We start from the raw sequence: 23,830 nt of genomic DNA on the forward strand, positions 1-23,830 counted from the left end.
ATATCTATATGTATATTTTATATTCTTAGGAAAAATAATAAGGAATAGAAAAATAAAAATAAATTCTTCTGGAATTTGTCAAAAGAATGTTGTGTTATGCTTCATTTTAAGGTATCTGAATATGTATTTATTTGAAATTTATAATTTTGTTCTTTAATGGTTTTATCTTTTTCATTACAATGTTGTAAATTGTAGTCTGCATTCTTTGTTACATTAAAAATAATTAATGCTAATAAATGTCGTTTTATAGCTGTTAAAGATTTGCTTATATGTTTATCTTATGCTCAAAGTTAAAAAGTTTTTGATAAATATGTGTATGAGGTGATATATGTAGTTTGATAAATACGTGTATGTGGTGATATATATATATATATTTGTTTTATAAATGTGTTTATATAAATGTGTTTTTATAATAGTATGAAATGTATTTTATCCAGGGATGCGAAGTCAGAAAAGGACTCCGGCTTTTTGTCTCTACTTTTTCCAAGTCTGTAGTGTCCAGAAGCTCTAAACATGTTTGTTGACTTATTATCTGCTGTAATAAAAAAATTCATGAGATTTAATGACTTGAAACTTATTGTTGTTAAGCCAGGAGTCCTTGCCGCCATAATACCTAAGAATTCTGGGCTAAAAAAACGATTGTTCCTCTAACCTAAAAGTCCTAATTTTTTTCCTATTAGTAGTCCATAAACTTATTTATATTTTTAGTGCTCCTGTATACCAAAAACTACAGTATTGTGAAAAAGTTAAGAACCACAAAAAAAACAAATCATAATTTATTTTTATTTTTAAATTTTTTTTTAACCAAATATATTTTTCTGGTAAAAAGAATAATAATAATAAATTTTAGAAAATAGACAAACAAAATAAAAAATAATAATAGTGATAAAAACTTTTAAACAAATGTTTAAAATAAAAAATGTATTTAAAGTTTTATAGGTAATTTTTATTTTAAAAAAATTGTGAAAAAGTTAAGAACCACAGAATAAAAAACGATAATTTTTACCACCTAATACCACGTAATTCTACCATGAATTTTTAAGCACTCATTTATACGATTTGGCATTGAGTCTATTAAGTTCTCTAAAATATGTTTGGGAGCATTTCCAAGTATTGCTGGTAAAATATTGCGCAACTCCTCAAGGCTCCTTGGTGCTTTCTTGGCAATCTCTTTATCAAGCCAACTCCAAAGATTTTCAATGCAATTTAGATCTGGGCTATTTGGTGGCCAAGTTAGACGCTCAATATTTTTACTTTCGAACCATTCAGAGACAATTTTAGCCCTGTGACATGGTGCATTGTCTTGCTGAAAAATGAGCGGAACGCTTTGCTCAAGTGCATCAATTGACGGTAACAAGCTGTTATTTAAAATATCGACATAATAAGTAGAGTTGAGTTGACCATCAAATAATTTAAACATACTGAGACCATAATATGTCATGCAGCATCATATTCCAACCGACCCGCTACCTTGTTTTGTTCTTTGAACGATACAATCGTGATTATATTTTTCTGAAGGCTGCCTGCGAATCATAATTCGGTTTTTTCGGTTATCAACCTCGATATTCATCTCATCACTGAACATTACTGTCCTCCATTTTTGTTTAGACCATTCTTTGACGCTTTGGCAAAATTCTTTTTGCTTTTTTATATGTCGTTTGGTAAGTCGCGGTTTTAGAACAGCTTTTTTCCATAACATATTGTTAGCTGATAGTTTCCTACGCACAAGTGATGCCGAGGCTTGACATCCATTTGAAAGCTTCCATTCCCTTCTTAATTCATGCGACGACATGGTTCGATTTTTTTTTGCTAACCTGATTAAAAGGCGATCATCATTGGGTGTCGTCAAACGCGGTCTTTCAGAACGATGGCAATCAACGTAAGATTTCGTCTCTTTGAATCTTTTGATGATTGTTAGCACTGAACTATGTGATCGCTTTACTATTCTTCCAGTTTTGCGAGCGGATTTACCTTCCTGGTGAAAATGCACCACTTTTACACGATCTTCATAGGTAATAGCTTTTCTGCTCATTTTTCAAAAGGAAAGAATTTTTTTTTGTTTGAAATTAAATACTTTTTTTAAAAGTATTTAAAAAAATTAATTTTTTTCAAATGTTTTTATTGGTTCTTTGGTAATAACTCAGGTCATTAAAAGAATATTTAAAAAAAAAGGGAAAAATAAATTTAAAAAGACGTTTCCGCCGCATTTAGCACAAAAAATTCTTTGTGGTTCTTAACTGTTTCACAAAAAAAATATAAAAAAATTTTTTTTCTTTTTTCTCATGCTATATTTAATATGTTTGAAAAAAAAAGACTATTTTATTATCTATAGAATAAAAATTAATTAAATTTTTTTTTTTATTTAGTGGTTCTTAACTTTTTCACAATACTGTAGGATAAAGTAATCTTTTTGTGACTTTCTAATCCTAAGTCCTTTTTGGTACTCTGCATCCCTGATTTTATCTAATGTGTACATGATTGTTAAATGAGGTGTTTTTATATGTTATATAACATTTTAAAAAATATTGTGTTTTATAGTTAGTATAACTATAACACACAATATATTTGAGATATAGATCTAGAGCAAGATTCGTCAACCTTACCAGTCAAGTGGTGTTACTGCTTTAGGTCTAAGTGTAGTCTAGCCTTCAATATAACTATTCTGAAAATACATAACATCTTTAATAATTTTTTCTGTAATGTTGTTACCTTTGGCTTATCTTTATGCTAGTGTCTGTTGTTAAAAATGATTAATAGGTAGTTTTATTACTAGAACTCGCTGCTTTTGTTTTTTAATATAAATACATTAATATAATTTCTTCAAGCAGAAGCATAAATTAGTGACTTTTATCTGAAATAGCACAGTTAATATTATTATTATTAGTGCGCATAGTTATACCTATTGTTTGATATTAGTTACAATTCTGTATTCTGTAAAATATACTATTTCCTAGTTTTTAAGTAGTTTCCAGACTTTTCTTAACCAAGTGTTTTCTTAAAGAAGTCATGACCTTTAAGAAAACACTTGGTTATGAAAATTTTTAAGTTGACATTAGGTAGATAATGATAAATTGAATTGATTGTTGAAAAGATTTTTGGAGATGCTGATCAAAATGATTATTCTAAACGCGTGATTTTAACACCAACTAATGTTGATTCATTATCAATCAATGAAGAAGTGCTTGAATGTCTGCCGGATTTTTTTAAGTGCTGATCAAATTGATACTGATGACCTTAATGAAAGAAATAACTTTCCTGTTGAGTTTTTGAACAGCTTAACTCCTTCAGGTATGCCACCTCATTGTTTAAAATTGAAAATTGGTTGCGTAATTATGCTACTTAGGAATTTAGATCTCAAAGCTGGGCTATGCAATGGTACTCGAATGAAAGTTAGTGCTCTTCAAAATAATTATATTGATGCAGAGGTTTTGACAGGTGTTTCTAATGGTAAACGTGTTTCTAATGGTAAACGGGTTTTTATTCCTCGAATTCTCGAATGAGTTTTTATGTGGGTTTTTTTTTTTATTTTTATTTATTTTTTTGTAATTATGGTATCATAATTCCATTTTTTTTTTCTTTAAGATTTACCATTGACGCATTTATACGATTTATAAAAAAACAACCTGATTTCCCTTTATTGTAAATTTTTTGTCAGTTAAAATGATATAAATATATGCAATTAGTTCAATTTTTTTAAATTTCTCTTTTTTATGCCTAATAATATGTTGTATGAACTTAAGGGATGTTTTTAAAGAGAGGTCGCAACTAAAAACAAACTAAAAACCTTTAAATACATGGAGAATAATGTAGTTTTGCGCATTTGTCAAATACGAAGTTACTTAAATTTTATAACGGGTTTAACTAATTAATTAGCTTAGTTTGCATTTGCAACACTTTTGAGGAAAGAAAAAATTCTTATATATGTTAAATACTTATATATATTAAAAAGAAAAAATTCTTAAAAATGTAAATCATTGTTTTACATTTTATTATTTTGGTAAAAAGTCTTCATCAAAAACTTGATTATTCTTAATAAAAATAAATTTATTCTCCTGGCCACCATTAAGGCAAAAACGAGGAAGGGAGGTCCTTTATTAGTGTCAAAATATTCATGTTATAAAAAATATAACAAGAATTTAGCTTTATTTTTTTGTCAATTTAAAGCATGATGAAGTGTTATTATTTTGTGTCAGTAACTAAAAACGTATTTTGTTGAACTTAGTAATGTCTAGGAAAATGGTTCTGCCATACACTGATATGACCTATGTCAGTTTTAAATTACTCAAATAACGTTAAATAATTGGTAAATTAATTTATTTTAATTTTGCAGATGGCTTACTTTTTTAATTTGAAGGCATTTTTCTTAGATGGTATTAGTTAAGGTTTCGCAACTTTAAATTGTGGAAAACAGCCACTATAAATTAAGTAATAGACCGACCGTAACCCGTATTACGGGTTGCTTTCTGCTAGTAACTTTAATTCAGATAAAATTCAACTTTTTTTAGCTAATCGTTATCACAATAATCTAGATCTTCCTATATTTATGAACAGTAATGTACTTGATGAGTCATCTACCCCAAATCTTCTAGGATTAACTCTTATTTCCAATCTTTCTTGGAAACCATATGTCCATAAAATTTCAAAACTAGCATCTGCTAAGGTTGCATATCTGTATTGTACTTTCTTACTAAGGATTCTATTCTTTATCTCTATAAATCTCAAATCTGTCCTTGTATGGAATACTGTTGCCATATCTGGGGTGGAACTTCCCATGATACCCTTTCTATTTTAGACATAGTGCAAAAATGTATTGTAAACTTAATTGGACTCTTGCAGCCAACCTACAACCATAATCACATCGTCGCAATATTGCTTCTCTTACTCTTTTCTGCTAATACTATAATGAGCACTGCTCTAAAGAGCTAGCGTCTCTTGAACTTTCTACTAAAATATATTTTTATCTTGTGCCTTCTACTAAAATTCATTCCTGTGTTACTCGTTATTCAATTAATTCTCAACCTTTTACTGTGACTGTTCCTATGTGCTCCAAATCTTTTTTTTTGTCTACTTATTTTTCCTCGAACATCAGTCCTTTAGAATTTGCTTCCTTAATCTTGTTTTCCTGATTCATATAGTTTGCAATCTTTTAAGTCGTCTGTTAATTGTTATCTTGCTCTATAAATTTTATCTTTTCTTTTCCAGTAACTTCGAACTCTAATAGTGGTTGCTTACAGCCTTGTTGAAAGTGAATGTTTAAAAAAATATGCTCAAACCAAGCATGTGGCTATTGGAGTCTTAACCAACCAAAGAATAGCAGCGATGAATGCTGAGATTTGAAAAAGGAACATTTAAATTTAACTCAGTTTCACTAAAAGCAAGAAATTGCAAGAGGGAAAATTCAAAAGATAGAAATTTACATCAAAGACCACAAATATTTGTGAAAGATATTGATGCAGTTAGGTGCTGATGATGGTTTTTTATATTTTATATTATTGGTTACTTTGGCACTTTTTAAAATAAAAAGAACTTGATTTATTCCTATTCAGGGCTTCTTAAGTGGCCTAAAAATTCCCACTAAAAGCAATCACAGGGACACCATCCATGAGTCACTAGTTGGTAACGAAGCTTCACCAGAGATTCAAGCAGAACACAAACATACATATGGTAACATACAGGTGAAGGAACGCTGCGTCAGAGGTTCAAACAGAACGCAAAAAACAAAAGTCCAACAGAATCCCTAACAGCAGAGCAACATAATTACATACTTAAGTGACACTCTTCTGGAATTTACTCACTTATTTGACAACTCCTTGAAGCTGCAGAAGACACTTTATAAAACAGCGCTTACAATGGAATTGGCTACCAAAGTTGCTCCTAATTTGACAACAACCACAACAGCTAACATCACGCTTCCAACTTTTGCTGCAAGTCATAACCTTACAAAATCTCATTTTTACTGGTGCGGTAATGATCCACATCCTAAAATTTAATGCTCAGAACAAAATTCCACATGCACACATTGTCAAAGAAAGGGGCCACTGAGCAATTGTCTGTCTTTCAAAAAAAACAAACTAGAATCTACACTAAAGCAGGAGTTGTTAAAGGATAGCATCTCTTATAATCAATCACTTACAACATTACCTAGCCAACCTTGTAAACAAAAATTTCTTACTCCTGACACACAACCTAATATACCCTCAAGAACAGAATGTACAATTAAAAGTGTATCGATGATTAATTTCCGTCAAAGATTGTTATCCAAGTCATTATACCTTGTACTAAAACTTTCTTAAAACAGAGATATCAATTTTAATGGGCTAATGAACATTTATGTAAAGCAAAAATGTAATGGGGTACCATACATAAAACCATTGAGAATTAAACTCTTTCACCCAAATATCCTCTGAAATCTATATCTAGATATTTGAGAGATTATAGGTAGTTGCCATCAGCAACAATGACAGTAATATTATTATTTACTTATAACTTTAAAAAATAAAAAATTATTTTAAATTATTCAACAGAAGCACACCTTTTTTTTTCTTTTAATTTTTTATATATTTTATGAACTTTTAAAGAAAAAATGTCTTTGCAATTGTGATGCACTTACTTAGTAGATTTACTTACACTCATAGTTTAATTCATTTTTAATATTTGAACTAAATAAAACAAAATGACAAATTTAAATGCAATTGTTTAAATTTAAAGCAAGAAATATTTAAAAAAATATCCTTTAAATAAATCTTTTTGATTACAGCCATATTTTTCAAGAAATGATTTTAAATTGAGCTGTATTTTCATGATAATTAAGTTATAGTTGTTATTTATATTTATATTACATATTTCCACAACATAAATGCATTTCCTGCATAGCATTAGCAAATTATAAGTAAATTTCTTTAATTATAGTTTAGTATATATTGATGGTTTAAAGCACAAATGACACATGTTCGCTTTTTTGGACAATACTACTTCTTGACATTTGTTAAATATAAATAAACAATGAGATTAAAAATAAACAAAGATTACAACTTTACTGATCTTCTAAAATAATCAATAATTAGTAAATTAATTGAGAATCTCAAACTTTGAAAACCCATTTTCTTGACACTGTCAAATATGGACAAGTGTATTTTGTGGTTTAAACCATAGATTTGCATGTCAAAATGCTGTGCTATTTTTTACCAGCTTGTGACATTTTAAAATATTCCAAAAATTATTTGAAAATACATAATATCCCTGCCACAAAAAAAGCAACATAAAAAACTTAAAAACACTTTTGATATTATATCTTTTAATATTATATTTTAATCTAACTTTGTTACTATTTTCGATTTGATTACATATGTAATTAAATGTGTGCTTTTTAGTTTCCTACACACCCATCAAATGTGTGCTTTTTAGATTTCTACACACCCTTTTGTTAATTGTTTAATGTTCTCTATAAGAATATAAATTAATAAATCTACTAACCATGTTAGTGAAATGTTTCTTTGCATAATTTCTTCTTCTGTAAATTTAAAATAGTCACTAACTTTACCAATACTGTTGTCTGTATTGTAATTGCATATAGCTTTATCTAACTCATTTGAATAACTTGAAAAAAGAACTTTAAAACTCTGGAAGTTAACAGTTATATTATAGTAACCAGGAACATTTTTTATAACATATGGTTGAGAATAGTCATTTTCCAAATAATCAGTGACATTAAAATTTTCCATGCTAACAACTTTAACTTCTTTTACCCCCTCACAGAAGCTGCAACCAGGTAATTCTATAAAAAAAAGAGCAATAAACTAGAAGAAATGATTGTTTGAATTTATTTGATTTTTTATAATTTTTATGGAAACAAAACATCTTTTAAAAACTTTTATAGAAACAATAAAATAATTCATGCAAGCTAAACTCAAATTTAAATAAAAATTTATAACTTATAAAAATTTAAAAATATAAACAATAAACTTAAAACAAACCACATAAACATTTGAATGTAAAAAATATAGTAAAATGAAGTATAGTGTAAATAAATAAAGTAATAGTGTAAAAGATTCTTTTGACTTGATTATATTAAAATTGAAATAAAATATAATTAAATTACAAAGTTCAAATTAACTGAAATTTATGTAATCTAAATTTTTAAACACAAAGATTAATAAACAATTGTTTAGGTTAAAAAATAGCAAAGCTCTGGGTTTTAATAGAGTTTATTTTTAGATACCAAAAGAATGTCAAAAAAACCAATGTGCTACTTCTATGATATTTTTAAGCTCATAAAAATAGAAAACAGGTCTTAGAGATTATAATAATAATAGATCCAGTAGAGATAAGCTAATATCATTAAAGTATAGCAAGTCAGCAAGCAAGCCTAAAATGTAACCAATAGGCAAATATAATGCATTAATACTGAGATAATACTAAAAACTACTAAGAGAAATAAAAGCAATTGTTACAAAATGTACATAGAAATTAATGGAACTAGTTGTGCATTAATTGACCTCTGATAATGAACTGGTAAATACTTTAAATCTTAATTGACACACTCATGCAATAAAAATTCCAAAGCTAAAACATTATTTTTAGTTTATGAGGGTATAACTCTAATTCATTTTTAATGATACACATTTTCTAATGAAATAGGAGATCACCCAGACATACTTATGCATGTAGAAGCCTTTTCTATTTCACTAGCTCTGATTGTATTTTCCAGATAACAAAACTTAACAACAATCTATCACTCATACTAATTTTTTGACCCTTGTCAATATTCCTTTTCTATTACTACTCTGATTTCTCTAAAAAATACATTTTCTATATTTAAAAAACAAAACATTACTCCTACTAGATCTTATGTAAGCATATTGCTTACAAACTATACAAACAAAAAAAATTGCTTTGATAATTTTTTTAAAGTCATTAGGATGGTTTCATATCTCTCTGACATAAATGTGCAAACATTGGTGTTCAAAGTTTTGACATATAGTCCTTTTTCTAGATTAAAACAAGTTAGTTGAGGGGCATATTGGTGGTACTGTATATTTAGTGCCTCATAAACTTTTGTGTCAAACTTTTTAGTATCTGTTTTTAGAATTTTGCAACTGCCCCAGTCAACTTGTAACACACAATGTCTCTTGTGCATGGCTATTGTCGACTGTTCTGTTCTATTTTCTTTAGTACTGTGTTTGTGTTGTTACATGTACTTTTAACCATTTGCATTTTGTCTGTTTCACCAATATACCTTTTATTGCATGGACATTTAATAAGGTAGACTCCTTGTCTTTAGGTCTAAGTTTCGTTTAAAGGCTATTTTATATCTTAACTTCCTAAACAACTTGTGTAATTTAGAAGACAATATTGGTACCCAAGGTAATGAAATAGTTACATATCTAATGTTGATGTTTTCAATGTTTTTAGTAGTTACTTGTAATTTTTTGTTCTTTGTTTTAAATAAGTTATGAATTTTATAAGGTTGGATTGTTTGTAGTAATTTTCAACAAAGATTTAAATAAGAAATATTAGTTTATTTTCCATATGTTTTGACTGCATACATTAAATGTTCTATGTACAAAACCTTTAAGATATACTATTAACCAGGAAAAATAAGTGTCAGCAAAAGTTTGCGGATCAATCCAGTGAACATTGATTGACTGTAAAAAATAATATTATATTAAGAAATGATTATTTATTAATGTCTTTTTTAAATATTGAAAGTTTTATATGTTCATACATGATACTTTTAATATAAATATAAATATATATATATATATATATATATATATATATATATATATATATATATATATATATATATATATATATATATACATACATACATATATATATATATATATATATATATATATATATATATATATATATATATATATATATATATATATATATATATATATATATATATATATATATATATATTATATATATATCATCTTTACCTTCCACATAAAATGGATTTCTCAACAAACACTCTCCATCATGATATTTGGATAAATCATGAAGTTTAAAAAAAGGTAATGCTAAAAACCGCAAATATCTTTGTATGTGATAGTGGACTTGGTATCCAAACATTATTTCATTGTACTTTGATGAAACTACTTTGTTATTTTCAACTAACGCATTAAACGCTAGATAAGTGATTAAAAAGCATACCAGAATTTTACAGATGTATGACTTCAATGATTTCTTCACATTATTGTACTTGTACCACTGAAAACCTAAAGATAAAATTTTGTTTCTGTTTAGTGATTCAAATTATAAGATATTAAAAATTAAATATTAAAAAAGGCAATTTTGTTTGTAAAAATTAAAGTAAACCTATGGAATCTAAAATAATACTTTCAAAAACAACAGCAATTTCTTCATCGATTTCTTCCTCAATCCAACCATCATTTAATTTACTTTCTTTAAACCTTGCTATATCATTTTTCAGTTTCTTTAAGAGTTGTTCTTTATTAACCATATTTTTTCTCAAAAAATAAAAAAGTAGATAAAATTGAATAATTTTAGTATACTTAAAGCTTTGTTTTAAATAATTAAAAAAAAAAGTTATATATATATATATATATATATATATATATATATATATATATATATATATATATATATATATATATATATATATATATATATATATCATATAAAAACATTTTAAATAAGCTTATGTGTAGATATTTTCATTAACTGGAAATCAGAAATTTGCTGTACTTTACTGAATTCATTATTTTCAGCAGATGTAACCTTAATTTACACCATCAGTTTAAGCATTACAGCCAATATAGAATGTTAAGTTTTTAACATTAATTAGAAAGAGTTTTAAATAAAAACTTTTTGATATTGTAATGTAAATAACTAACAATACTATTGTTTTATTTTGTTAACTCAATTAGCAAAAGTCAAAAGAGCACGTTTTTTTAAAGGGTTTTCAAAAAGTACGCAAAATAGGGATACATAGGGGTAGTCGGTTTCAGGGTAGGCGTAAGTCGATATAAACACTATTTGGACTTCCGTATATTATATATTACGCATATTTCGGCATATTATACAGATTTCCGCATATACACGCTATTTGGATTTCCGCATATTTAGAAAATTCATTGCTTGAGCAAGACGTGAATTTTACAAGAAAGAAAAAAAAATTATCAAACTCTGTTTATGAATATTTATTATAATGAAGATTATTGTTAAAGTGGAACTAATTATTGAATAACACTTAAATAAGGCATGGCACCACGCACCCTTTGCGAGATATTTGTATATCTGAATTCAGACTTGAACACATTCGAAAGCAATTTTTTGAAGAATTTAGAAGAAATATGTTCACACCCAAAAGATATTATAATACAAAATTTAAACATAGTGAAAGAAAGCATAATAAGAAGTCTCCGTGAACGTTTGTTTTTTGAAGTGCCGGATAGCTTTAGTAGTGAACAATTCAGAGAGATTAACATTACGAAAACCCATTGGATAAAAATCTTCGTAAACGGTACAAAACAACCAAATGTTTAGAAGATATAATTATTTTTTCGATAACTCTATGCAAAAATCAGTTGCACAAAGAGATTTCAAAGACATTAATTTCTCGTAAGAATATAGAAATTGCGCACGTGGACGATAAGTTTCTAACTTCATCATTAAAAGATTTATTACGAATTTCAAAATCAATCCAGATCGAAAATATAGAAATAAAAGTAGAATTAGGTTTGTTAAAAGAAAAGATAATTATACAAAATGAGCTTATTCAAGACCTAAAAGTATTTAACAATAAATTTTTATTTCTGAAAAATCAGCCAAGTCAAAACATAAATTGTAGTTCAAATCCACATCATTAAATCATTCAAATCCACATCACACGTGTTCAAAATCTATCGCTGAAGCTACACAAAACGTCAATAAGTCTTGCGGTAAATTATTTAAAAATATCCCTAAAGTATCAAATGCAAATACTGAAAACGTAAAATCCGATTATAATGCCAAATATGAAAATAAGCTTTTTAATTATCTTACGTTTAGTGAAAATAAAAATTCCAATTTCACCGCAAATGTTGCAAAAGATATTTTTCAACAACCTTGTGGAAAACCGATGGCAAATAATTATACAGAAAGCCTGTTTGGATTGAAAGAAAAACTTTCTATTATTGATAATAATTCAAATAGTTTTATTTTAGTTGGCAAAAATAGTAAACCAAAACAATTATTCTACCCTTCGAAAAAAAACATAAATTATTGGAGCCTATATTTGGAACAAAAAGAGCATATATTTGGAGAAAACAAATTTAATAGATCTTATAGAGTTTCTATAAGTATTTCAAAAAAAAAAAAATTTTTCAACCCTTCATTATGGGATAATAATATCATTATTAAACAGTTTCGGAAAAGGCGCATATTTTCTAATGTGGATCAACATTTTGTATCTAACTTGAACCAGAAAAAAGATTCCTTTATTAAAATGGCTTCAAATAGCATATTAAAGGAAGAAAATCTTCTGAAAACGTTTAGTTTGTGTACATTTAATTGTCAGGGACTTCAAACATATACTGAGACCCTAATAATTTCTCATGACATAACATTTCTGTGCGAACACTGGGTATCAAAACTCGAATATTCTATAATCAAAAACATCTGTAAAAACTCCCACTCATTATATTTTAGCCAGGCAAATAAACACGAACAGGGTCGACCTTTTGGTGGAAATGCCTTTTTCATACGAAAAAATCAATTTCAAAATATCATATCTATTTACGAAGATAAAATTACAACAAAATTATATCAACATTATTGTAGTTGGCATTTATCTAACCTCTTCACGAAACAATCAAATATCATTGGAAAAATATAAGTCAATTAGACATGCTTAAAGGAATTATAAATAGTCATGAGGGTAATGGCGAAGTAATTATACTTGGAGACTTCCAGTCATTTCCGCACGGAATATACGATCTATTAGAAAGAACTAGCTCTAAGAGAAATAATTATTTTTGATTTTATCTGAATTTCTTGAATCAAACGAATTAGAGTTAGTCGTGTAACTAAAGGGTCTGGTCCTGCAATTACTTATCGACATCTTACACTACCAAACTCATCTTATATTGATCATATAGCTATTTCAAAGCATACATCTCTTCTAGTATATAGATGTATCGTTATTCCTCCTTCTTTTCAAAATGTTAGTGATCACTTGCCGCTATCGATTTCAATTGGACTTAAAGGTCAATATTATCAAGAAAATATAAATAAAATAACAGAGGATTTTAGCATTCCAAGATATCTCTGGAATAATCTAGACTTTATAAACTTATTTAAGGATCACTTAAATACCAGTTTTAATAATCTTAACCTTATTGGTAATTTCGAAAATGAACTTGCCCAAATCTATACGACTATTACCAATAGTGGAGCATGGGCTCTTAGAGAACACTTAAATTCAAAAATACGATCTGCTCATTCAAAATCCTGGTGGACTCCCTAGTTAACTCGAAGTAAAAAAATTCTTTCACATTTTTTTCAAAAATGGAGGGAAACGGGATTCGTAAAAGACTCTACCTCTTCTATCTTTAATCGATACCTCTTTGTTTGGAAGACTTTTCGTAAAGCCGTCAAAGCAGCCCAAAACAATAAACTATATCAACAATACATAAAGATTGAAAAACTAAAAAACTCTAACCCAAAAAACTTTTGGAATGTTTTTAAGTGTATAAAAAAGAATTCAAATCCAAAACTTTTTGCTATAAACAATAAAAAGGATAAAGAATCGATTACCGCAGAATTCGGTACTATATTTGAAAAACGAATAAACACCGAAAGATTAAATCATAGTTCTATTTATCGTCAAATTCCACCTTGTGAAAATCCTGATGAAATAGTAATTACTGATGAAAATATAAAAGTCGCTATTTCTTGCCTAAAATTAAATAAATGCCAAGATCATTTCAATATATCTGCAGAACATTTAAAATATGCCCAGTGTGATGCACTAACGCAGTGGATAAGAAAATTTTTTCACTTTTCAATTAATAATGGATGGACCCCTACATCTATGTCAGCTTCAACTATTATACCGCTTGTCAAATCGTATAAAAAATCACTTACCGACCAAAATAACTACCGAGGTATTAGTATTATTCCAATATTTACAAAACTTTTAGAATACCTAATCTTACTCATCAGTCCTGAGATAAAAGAAACACAACCCCTTCAATTTGTTTCAATAGTAAGAGTTCGACCTTGCATGCTGAATTAGTTATAAACGAAACAACTAAGCATTATAACAGCAATAATTCGCCTATTTATTTATGTTCTTTAGATACTGAAAAAGTTTTTGACAGCTGCAACTGGGACATTCTCTTTGATAAACTTTACTTTGATAAAAACTTACCTCTCCAAATAGTTAACACTATATCTTCTTTATACCACAAAAGTAGTGCAACTGTCTCTTACCTAGATTCCGTATCAGTTTCATTTGCTTTTAAGCAAGGAGTGAGACAAGAATCCATTCTGTCCCCCTACCTATATATTATATACACCGAAAAGTTAATATATAAAAAATGATAACGTTGTCGGTACTTCTATACATAGAAACTTCACAGGTGTTGTTGCTTATGCTGACAACATCATTCTTCTTAGCTCTACTCTATCTGGTCTTGAAAGGCGGATTACAACGTGTAAAATTTACAACAACTTAAACGGCATAAAGCTCAATGCTGTCAAAACGGAAATGTTGCTTTCCGGAAAAAGACAATTAACTAATTGCAAGATAACCATAAACGACCATCAAATAATGAAAAACTTAATCATCTAGGCTTTATTTGGGATACTCAAAAATCTATTTTTGCCTCACTCAATAGAACAAATATTAAAATATGCAAACTCTGATTCAATCTGGTATCCGGTTTGTATATCCATCTTCAATTTTCAATTATATACATCTTTAGTAGTTCCGACTCTAACGCATGGTCTGGAACTCTGTGAAAATAGAGAGTCAACAATGCAAAGACTTAATAAACTTGGAAGAAATGCAGTTAAGACATTTTTTAATATCTCCAAGTATAGCAAAAACTATATAAAGTCTCTATTTAAAGTTCGGGAGATATCGACTAACATACAACAAAATAAAATAAACCTATTTATCCGTCTATTAAATAATAAAGTAACTTTTGAAATCATCAGTTCTCAGCTTAACTATTGTTCATTAAAATATTCATTTTTAGATGATGTAAAGGAATTATGTAAGATCCATAAATTAAATATGAAAAACTTAATTCAGGATTAGAAGAAAGTGAAAATTAATATTTCGGAAAATTTAATTCCTGAAGATACTTAACAAATTTTATTACAGGCAATTAAATGTTGGAATGCAAAGCAACAGCAAACAATTTTCAAAAATACTCTTGAAGAAAACATTCCCAAGTGATCTACTTTATTCTCTCTTTATATATCTAAAACTATTTTTATGTATTTTTACCTTGTAAAAACATTAACAGAGGGTGTTTAATAAAATAATAATAATAATAATAATAATAATAGTAAAATAAAAAAGAATTCTTAAAATATTTCTAACTTTTTTATCGTATATAACTTTAAAATTTCTATATTTATAAGAAATACAAAATTTCTAATTATCTTGACCGACGACACGGGTTTCGAAGCGGAGGGGCACAATCATCTAAAAAAGTCTCGAATTTTCTTTATAAAAAAAAAAGGTCCTTTAGAAAAAAAATTTGGGGGAGAGGGGGTCTGTCTCCCTTTTTTACTGTAATTATTTGCATAATTTTGTAAGCTTAGTAATTAAATTAATTTAGTTTTGCGTGTGTGCTGGGCCTTATAATAATAGCGTAGGAGAACGAGGCAGAAGCATTATTTGCAATATATAGTCAATAAAGTCTGACGATTTTATCTTATACACTTATAAAAAAGGATACTTTTATTTAAAAGAAACTAATAAGGTTTATCCATGATAGAATTTCATCAGTGAGAGACGGATCCAGATATTTTTGGTAGGAGGAGGGGGATATTGAAATATTTTTGTATTTTGTATCACATTATTAGGAGCTTTGCATTCAATATTATTCTGACTGGTATTCTTAATGTTATGCCATAGCAACTAATTTTTTTCCAATACGTTTGGAACAAAGAAAAATTAAAAACAAATTTAAAAACAGATTTTCTAAAACGCTAAAAATACTTTTAAATTTGTCATTTTCTTAAATACCTAACAAATTTACTTATCTTTTATTTTCTCAAAAGCTAATTCTTCTATTATTCAATAGACTTTCTATTACAATTTCATTTTCGTTTCTCTTTTTTTTTTTGGTTTTTACTATGCAAAGTTTGATGATTGCCTAACTATTTTGAATAAATCTCAGAAAAATTATTTTTCTTGTTTTTCTCGAAGTCACATTCTTCTTATACGATATATTTATTAATACATAGGTTTAGTTTGATAAAAAAAAAAAAGAAAAAAAAAAAGAACCAGAGTAAAAATACTTTTTAAATATATTTTGATTTAATTATACATTAGCTATATTTCGCAGTCCTATCGCGATCAGAGTCATCAACTAAAATGAAAAAAAAAACCGTTAAAAAATTACATAAAATGAACCCTTTAATTAGAAGACATTAAATGGCATAAAATATAGAAACCAATAAATTTAATATAATATATTAAATTAATTAGTTTTTATATTATATTATATAAAACATAAAATACATTTTAGCACTAATTTTTATTTTTATTAAAAATTAGTAGTTTGCTATATTTTATGTTTTTTATATTTACTAAATTATCAAGTACTACAAGAAATGTCATTAAAACAAAAACGTCAGTTAAACTTTTGAGTTAAAATTAGTTTCCAGGTTCGTATTTTAACATTACTGCCGTCATTTTTTTTAAGAATAGCTTTATCAATTCCTTGCTCATACCAAACTTTTGCTCAGTGAATCTCCAGGGATTTCCAAATTTTTTTTATCTGAGGTCTTATCTAAGGTCTAAGCCAATTAAAGTTACCATGACATGTTTTAGAATGTTCAATGGGTTGTTCATTTTTTATCTATCAAAGGCTCTTTGGTGCTCATAACTTCTTGAATTAATTTTTTTTTATTGGTCTCGCCATCAATATATTCAATATATACCAATATATAATAATACGCACCAATATTTAAGTTGGTAAACACCGGTCGGAGATGTTTTTTGTTGTTGCAAAATATATTATTCAAATTCGGAGCTAATGTTAATATAATTTCCAATTTGAATATTATATTATGTAACATATATGATGTTTTGTTTTTAAATTCTCTTCAAAGTTTTAGACCAATAACAGGCATCCAAGGTAGCCTAACAAACTGTTGTTTAGATAACTGAAGACATGGGTGCGAAAACGATGTAACTACACATTTTATCGATTTTCAGGTTTTAGAGGATTATTAGTATAAAAAAGAAGTTCTATTAGTTAGTATAAAAAATAATAAAGCACTTCTTGTGTCATTAAACACATGATTTGGTTTAAATACGTATTCCCTACATATAAAATTGTTCAGGTTTTTCTTTCTCCTGAACAAACTGCCAAAATGGAGTTACATCATTTTTGCACCCATGTGGAAAATCGTGTCGAAAATGGAGTTACATCAATCTTGCACCCGTGTCTTCAATTGTGTAAATGTAGTATATTTTGATCCCCGGTTTAAATAGCTTTTGGCTATTTTAACAAAGTATATAGCTTTCAAAATATATCGAAAAAAGCGATCTATCGCTAATACATAGTTAAATCAAAATATGTTTAAAAAATAGCTCTTTGACTTTTAAAAAAATTATCACTGCTGTTCACCGCAAAGAGATTTACAATTGATAAAAAAAATTAAAAAATTTAAATATACTTCCCCCAAAAGAACTTTCATCGTAATTATAAAGTATCTACAATGTAGTCCCCCCCTTTATGAGTATATTAACTAAAAGTTTTTGTTTTTTGGACCACTATGACCAACCAAAGGATTTTTTTTTTTTTTTTTTTTTTAGGTGCCTCAAAAAGTTCTTACGGTCTTATCACAAAGCACCGCGGATTACTTAAAGTAAAATACAAAACTAAAGTAAAGGTACACCTTATTACATCACCATAGAATTTAATTTTTCAGATTTTATTTGAAAAGTATAAGATGTATCAAATTTGGACAAAAAAAATTTATTTTAAAGATATTGTTATTATTTTTAATATTATTATTATTATTATCATTATTACTATCATTAATATTATTAAAGACTAAATAAATATATTTAACATGTAATTCAAAATTAGTTCTTATATTTTATATATTTTTTTATCCAAAAACTAACTCTTATTTGACGCAGTAAAATGACGTCAAATTTGATTTCGATGAAAAGTTTAGATTCATTAGTTTGTCACTCGAAATTTAGTAATCGCGAAACATGTTTAACAAAATGAAGTTTGCTAAAATTTTTTGTCCATTTCGTTTAAAAGAAAAGTATGATGTTAAAACAAACAAGTTTGAGAAATTCAACATATTTGGAAAGGTTAGAAGTTCATCAAAAGTTCTTTTTGAACCAGTTTTATTAGAATATATAAAAAAAAATTCCGTTGACGTAACATCTGAGAATTTTTATTACCCTACAATAAGATGTGGGATCGAAAACACTGCTGTTTACATCCCTAGCAAAAGCCTTCTAGAATTAAAATACGAGAGGTTAAAGAACAACCCTGACAGCATTAAACAGTTCAAAAGAGAAAACGTAAATGGAACTTTTTCTTCGTACGTTGCATGTCCTGCAACATCTGAAAGGTAGACATTTTAGAAACTATTTCAATTTTTTCTGCCGAATTTCTATTTTAAGTTTTATTGCACGTGTTTTGTAAAAACATATATAATTTAAAATAAATTAAGTATCTTTTCTATTTTTATTATTTAAAAAAACAATTTAAATAAATGCTTAAAGCTTTATGAAATTGTGCAAATTTTTTCTACAGTTCGTAAGTATCAACAAAAATGAATATATTTCATCTTAATATTATGCATGCCTATCCCAGAATTTTTTTTTTTTAAGATTTGAAAGAATGCTTTGGGCGAAGCCTCATCATCCTATTGGACGTTGGACCCATCCACTTCTCTATTTGATATCCGAGCAAAGGTATTTTAGCTTTCTTTACCTGTTTTTATTAGGTAATTCATAAAGTTATATATAGTTAATAAAATTAAATACTGTTTTCTATTATCTCCTAAAGTATCTTGCGTAAAAAGTTAACTGTTTTATTGTAAAACTTAGTGAGCATATTAACTTCATTAAGCAAAAACTATAATAGTAATTACACTATTTTTTAAAGTATTTGATCGGGTTTTTAGTTAGTTTTTTTTTTCCCAAAATTTTTTATAGTTTTGTTGATTTAGAAGCATAAAATAAATGAGTTTTTTTTATTAGAAGATGGTAAAAGCCTTTTTTAGAATTATTTAACTTACCTAATCTAAAAGCCAGATTTTACGACGTTTTTATATTCAAAACGTTTTTTTTTACCTATATAATTTAAAATATTGTTTAGTTATTTTGAATTAAATAGGTTTTATCGTTAGTTAAGTAGAAAAACCTACCTGTTTTACTCATATACTAACTCAGTGGGCATGCGTCATCCGGGGGACGTCCTTTAAACGTTTTACTGACGTCTAGACGTTCTGGAGACGTCTCACAGACGTCCCTTGGACAATACGTGCCCACTGGGTAAGATCTTAATCAGTAGGTTCTCCTTTGGTCAACCCCTTTTTGATCGTTTATTTTTTTTAATTCAATCTGAGCTTTATAAATGTTATGTGTGGTCGAAATTTTTACGATTAATCAATGCTGTAAAAAGAAATGTCTTGTGAAAGTATAAGTTATGTTTTTTAATAAGTTTTAACTATTTTTAAGACATAGAGATGAGATTGAAACATCAAATATGCCGAAAAAAAATGAATCACAGACCCTAAAGAAAAGGATTAAAAATGCTGACATGTTTACTTTGGGAAATAAGCACCCATCGCAACTTTCTGCAGAACAATATTTGACTTATTTGTATTATAAAGAATATGATAGGTAAAAATTATTTTAGCGTAGTTAAATGTATTGCAAAATAAAGTTGCGATTGTTTTGTAGTTACAAATTCCAAAGACCATCTTAAACTGTTTTAACTTGTATAAATATATAATAAATAGATTTTAATACAGTTGAGAAATATTTTATCATGACACCGGCTTTAGACACAATTGTTGTATGCTCAATTTACCTTATGATGATCACGATGATACAAACGTATCAAAATATAAACTGTATATTTATCATACTTTGTTGTAACTATAATTAGTATATATAAGTACTAAAATATTGCTAATAAAAATAAGTAAGATAATATATAAATAAGTAATAATTGTAAAAAGATATGTAAAAAAGGTCGATATAATCATGATACATGTGTATTTGGTGTTTGAGACTAACTTCTAGACAGAGTAATCTAAAAACAATAATATATTTATAATTACGCCAAATAAGTTTGGTTTGCAAAAAAATGCGATGAATTGTGCCTGGAAATAAAAATGCAATTTAATTTTAATGCCTTCCCTGCCCTAAACGTTAGAGCAACAAGTTAATAATTTTTTTTCACTATTCTTGACAACTAATTTTATCGATGAATATCAATTTAGTTTACAATAATAAAAGATATATATATATATATATATACATATATTTATATATATATACATATATTTTTATAGATATATTTATAGATTTAAAGCGTAGCTGTTGTGCAAGTTGTTTAAAAGTTTTAATTAAAATGAAAATGTTTAAAATTAATTTTTATTTTTTATTTTTATAAAGAATAAACAATACTTTACCATCATCATCAAGACAAAGATCATCAAACGAAAAGGTTATGATTATTTCCGACAATAATCGTTTATCGTTAACTGATGCTTCATATCAAAGAAAATGGTATGTCTCTTTTAAAAATGCTTTTTAATGTCACTGAAAATGTATTTTTCTTATAATATTTATAAATCTGTTAGAAATATATATATATATATATATATATATATATATATATATATATATATATATATGTATATATATATATATATATATATATATATATATATATATATATATATATATATATATATATATATATATATATATATATATATATATAAATACACATATACATTTTTATTAAAAATGATGAAAAAAACTTTTAGCAACTGTTTTGCTTTATTATGCAAACTTTTAATTCTTAGCTTAAATTTGTTGCCAAGATTAACAGTAAAAAATTTCTATTACTTTTACGCCTTTTAATTGGTAACTTTTAACGTTTGCGCCAACTTGGGGTGGAGTAAGTCGGCAAAATTTTATTCTAATATCTGAGGTTCTAGGAGCCTAAAGAAATTTTTTTTAATGATTGCAAATTGAAAATATTACCTAAATTCATACTTTTTAAGATTAGGTATTAATATTTAAAAAAAAATGCGTAGGTTAATAAGTAAAAAATATAAGCAACTAGCTCCAGTCTTCCCTATATATGAAATTATTGACAGAATAATATACTTTTAGATTTTAAAAAAAAGTTGAGAAGATTATTCAAACCCTGAAAAGCAACCAGATCAAAGATAGTCACGGATATGTTTGATGATTGACACATTATGTTGTAAAGTATTTAAAGATAAATTAATTTGTAAATAAATAATAATATGTAATAGGTAATTTGTAAATAAATGAATATTTTTAAAAATAAATGTAGTTTTTATTTTTTTTGCAAGATTATGTGCAAGGTAAATTTACATTAAGTATTATGGTGGCAGGAGAAAAATATTTTCCTATAAATCATGCAATTTACATGTAAGAGACTTATATGAACTGAATGAACTCTTTAACTCAATCAATGAACACAAATGAAATTTATGTGGTGGTCTAAAAGGTATTACTATTTATTTAGCATTTTAGAAATCCAATTGATGCTGTTATTGTATGTGGGACAGTAGAGTTCACATTACATTAAAAGGCTAGCAAAAAATCTCAACACAGATTTTAAAAAATGTTATTGCTGTACCACTTGTGGATCAAAACAACGTTTTTCTTTCACCTTTACATTGTTGGGTTTAATAAAATTTGGATTTAAAAGTTGGGTTTAATAAAATTTTTGTTATGATTTCTTTGGTATGAACAAAAAAAGACAGGCTTTTAGATATTTAAGAAACAAATTTCAAAAATAAGTGATGCAAAAGGTAAACAGGGCTGTTTGTTGGGCCATAAATACGTCAAACCATGAAAGATTCTGCACTTGACGAAGCTTTGAATAGGCAGGAAAAGGAAACATAAAAAGCTTATAAATGAGTGAATTGTGGAACTTTAGGGAAAAAATAAGATAATAAATACATTGAATTTGGAATGCTACGTCCAAAAAATAACCATTAAATTGGATGTAACATGTTCCTCACAATTTTTCACGATTCCTCACGATTCATTTCTTCTGCTCACATCTAGATTTCATAATATTGTTAGTGATGACATGGATTAAAGTTCCACAAAGATATCTGGATTATTTGAATGACTCTATTCTTGTAAACTACTGTAGGTTTGTGTGTAGGGGTGCTGCAGGACTTGCACACATAAGCATAAATTTCTCGTGACTATACGCAACAATCATCTTTATAACTGTAAGCATGTTCTTCTTAAACTCTTAATTTATAACTATTATAACATTTCTTTATCATAAAAAAACACTGTGTATTTTAAATATTATTACAACATTATTATCTGTTGCAAACTAACTAAATTGTTAAGGAGTATGTCCTCCTTTGGTGTCTTTAGGCCTATATCCACGCCAACCCGATCGTGTTTTGATTTTTACACCAACGTATTGTTAGTGTCTTACATATTATCTATCAAAAAATTTAATCTCGATCAGCTTGACTTCATAGTTATCTAGTAAATTTTAAAATATTAATATAAGGAAAATTAAATTTTACCAAATAAAGTTCACAATTTAATAAAAATATTGATCTATAGTAGTTTGTACTGTTATTAAATATTATGCAATATATTGTGCAACATATTGTAGAACATATAAAATTGAAACAACGTTTATCAATTATAAATAATAATGGGATATAATTTATATATAGTTCATGATTATCTTCTTGAAACACCTCTACAAATGAAACGGATGATACAAAAATTTTGAAGTAGAATCTTCAAGACAGATTTTACATACCTCCTTTATTTTCTCATAATTTTCAAATAATAATAATAAAAAAAATTAATTAAAAAAATAATCAAGTGTGCAAATGTTTTGAATGGTAATATTTTGGTATAATTGGCACAGTGAAAAACATTATGTATCCATTTTAAAATCATCTTTGTTTATCAAAATACAACCACTCCATTTTGGTAAATGTTTTAAAAACAATTTAAACTTCATTAATTGTTTTTTCAGATTTCTTATTCAGTAGTGAAATACTTAATTCAGAATTAATTATATTCGATTCTACATTTTGTTTTTTTAAAGATTGGCGGTTATGTGAAAATCATTGAAGTATTTTGTTTCATAGTTTCATTCTGTTCTAAATTAGTTTTTCTTTTCGCTTTCTGATTCATTTTCACTTAATAAAAAAAACATAAGCTTTGAGTCTTGGTTTAGAAGTTTTTTCAAATACTGTCCTTAATACAAATAAAATACGATGCTAGCAATGTGACAACAACTACCAGACGCTCTTAAACCAGAAAAACATCCAAATGCCTAAGACAATACTGGTTCTGAACTATCGATGTTTGGCAAATATATAATATTTAGCCTAT

The 23,830-nt window shown here is 27.0% G+C and overlaps 2 protein-coding genes across 4 annotated transcripts in view; one reads left to right on the top strand and one right to left on the bottom strand.

Annotated features, from left to right (window-relative positions):
- Nucleotides 1-10,492, bottom strand: part of LOC101241624 (uncharacterized) — a 35,512-nt gene extending 25,020 nt beyond the window's left edge. Inside the window, exons 1-3 of one of the 2 annotated variants that reach the window (XM_065790725.1) lie at nucleotides 10,351-10,492; nucleotides 9,951-10,229; nucleotides 7,474-7,774 (exon numbers count right to left, since the gene is read on the bottom strand). In XM_065790725.1, coding sequence (XP_065646797.1) covers nucleotides 7,474-7,774; nucleotides 9,951-10,229; nucleotides 10,351-10,474 — 704 coding nt within the window. In that variant the 5' untranslated portion in view covers nucleotides 10,475-10,492. Of the gene's footprint in view, nucleotides 1-7,473; nucleotides 7,775-9,950; nucleotides 10,230-10,329 lie in introns of both variants that reach the window. The other variant, XM_065790724.1, reaches the window with a different exon arrangement.
- LOC136076902 (uncharacterized) overlaps nucleotides 1-21,727 on the top strand; it is a 38,835-nt gene extending 17,108 nt beyond the window's left edge. For both annotated transcript variants that reach the window (XM_065790727.1, XM_065790726.1), the window contains 7 exons: nucleotides 30-111; nucleotides 18,020-18,096; nucleotides 18,416-18,798; nucleotides 19,061-19,144; nucleotides 19,913-20,077; nucleotides 20,858-20,971; nucleotides 21,587-21,727. In XM_065790727.1, the coding sequence (XP_065646799.1) occupies nucleotides 18,428-18,798; nucleotides 19,061-19,144; nucleotides 19,913-20,077; nucleotides 20,858-20,971; nucleotide 21,587 (735 nt within the window). In that variant the 5' untranslated portion in view covers nucleotides 30-111; nucleotides 18,020-18,096; nucleotides 18,416-18,427 and the 3' untranslated portion in view covers nucleotides 21,588-21,727. The remainder of the gene's footprint in view (nucleotides 1-29; nucleotides 112-18,019; nucleotides 18,097-18,415; nucleotides 18,799-19,060; nucleotides 19,145-19,912; nucleotides 20,078-20,857; nucleotides 20,972-21,586) is intronic.
- Nucleotides 21,728-23,830: the final 2,103 nt, after the last annotated feature.

The sequence above is a fragment of the Hydra vulgaris genome, chromosome 02 (assembly GCF_038396675.1).
Source record: "Hydra vulgaris chromosome 02, alternate assembly HydraT2T_AEP".
NCBI lineage: Eukaryota > Metazoa > Cnidaria > Hydrozoa > Anthoathecata > Hydridae > Hydra > Hydra vulgaris.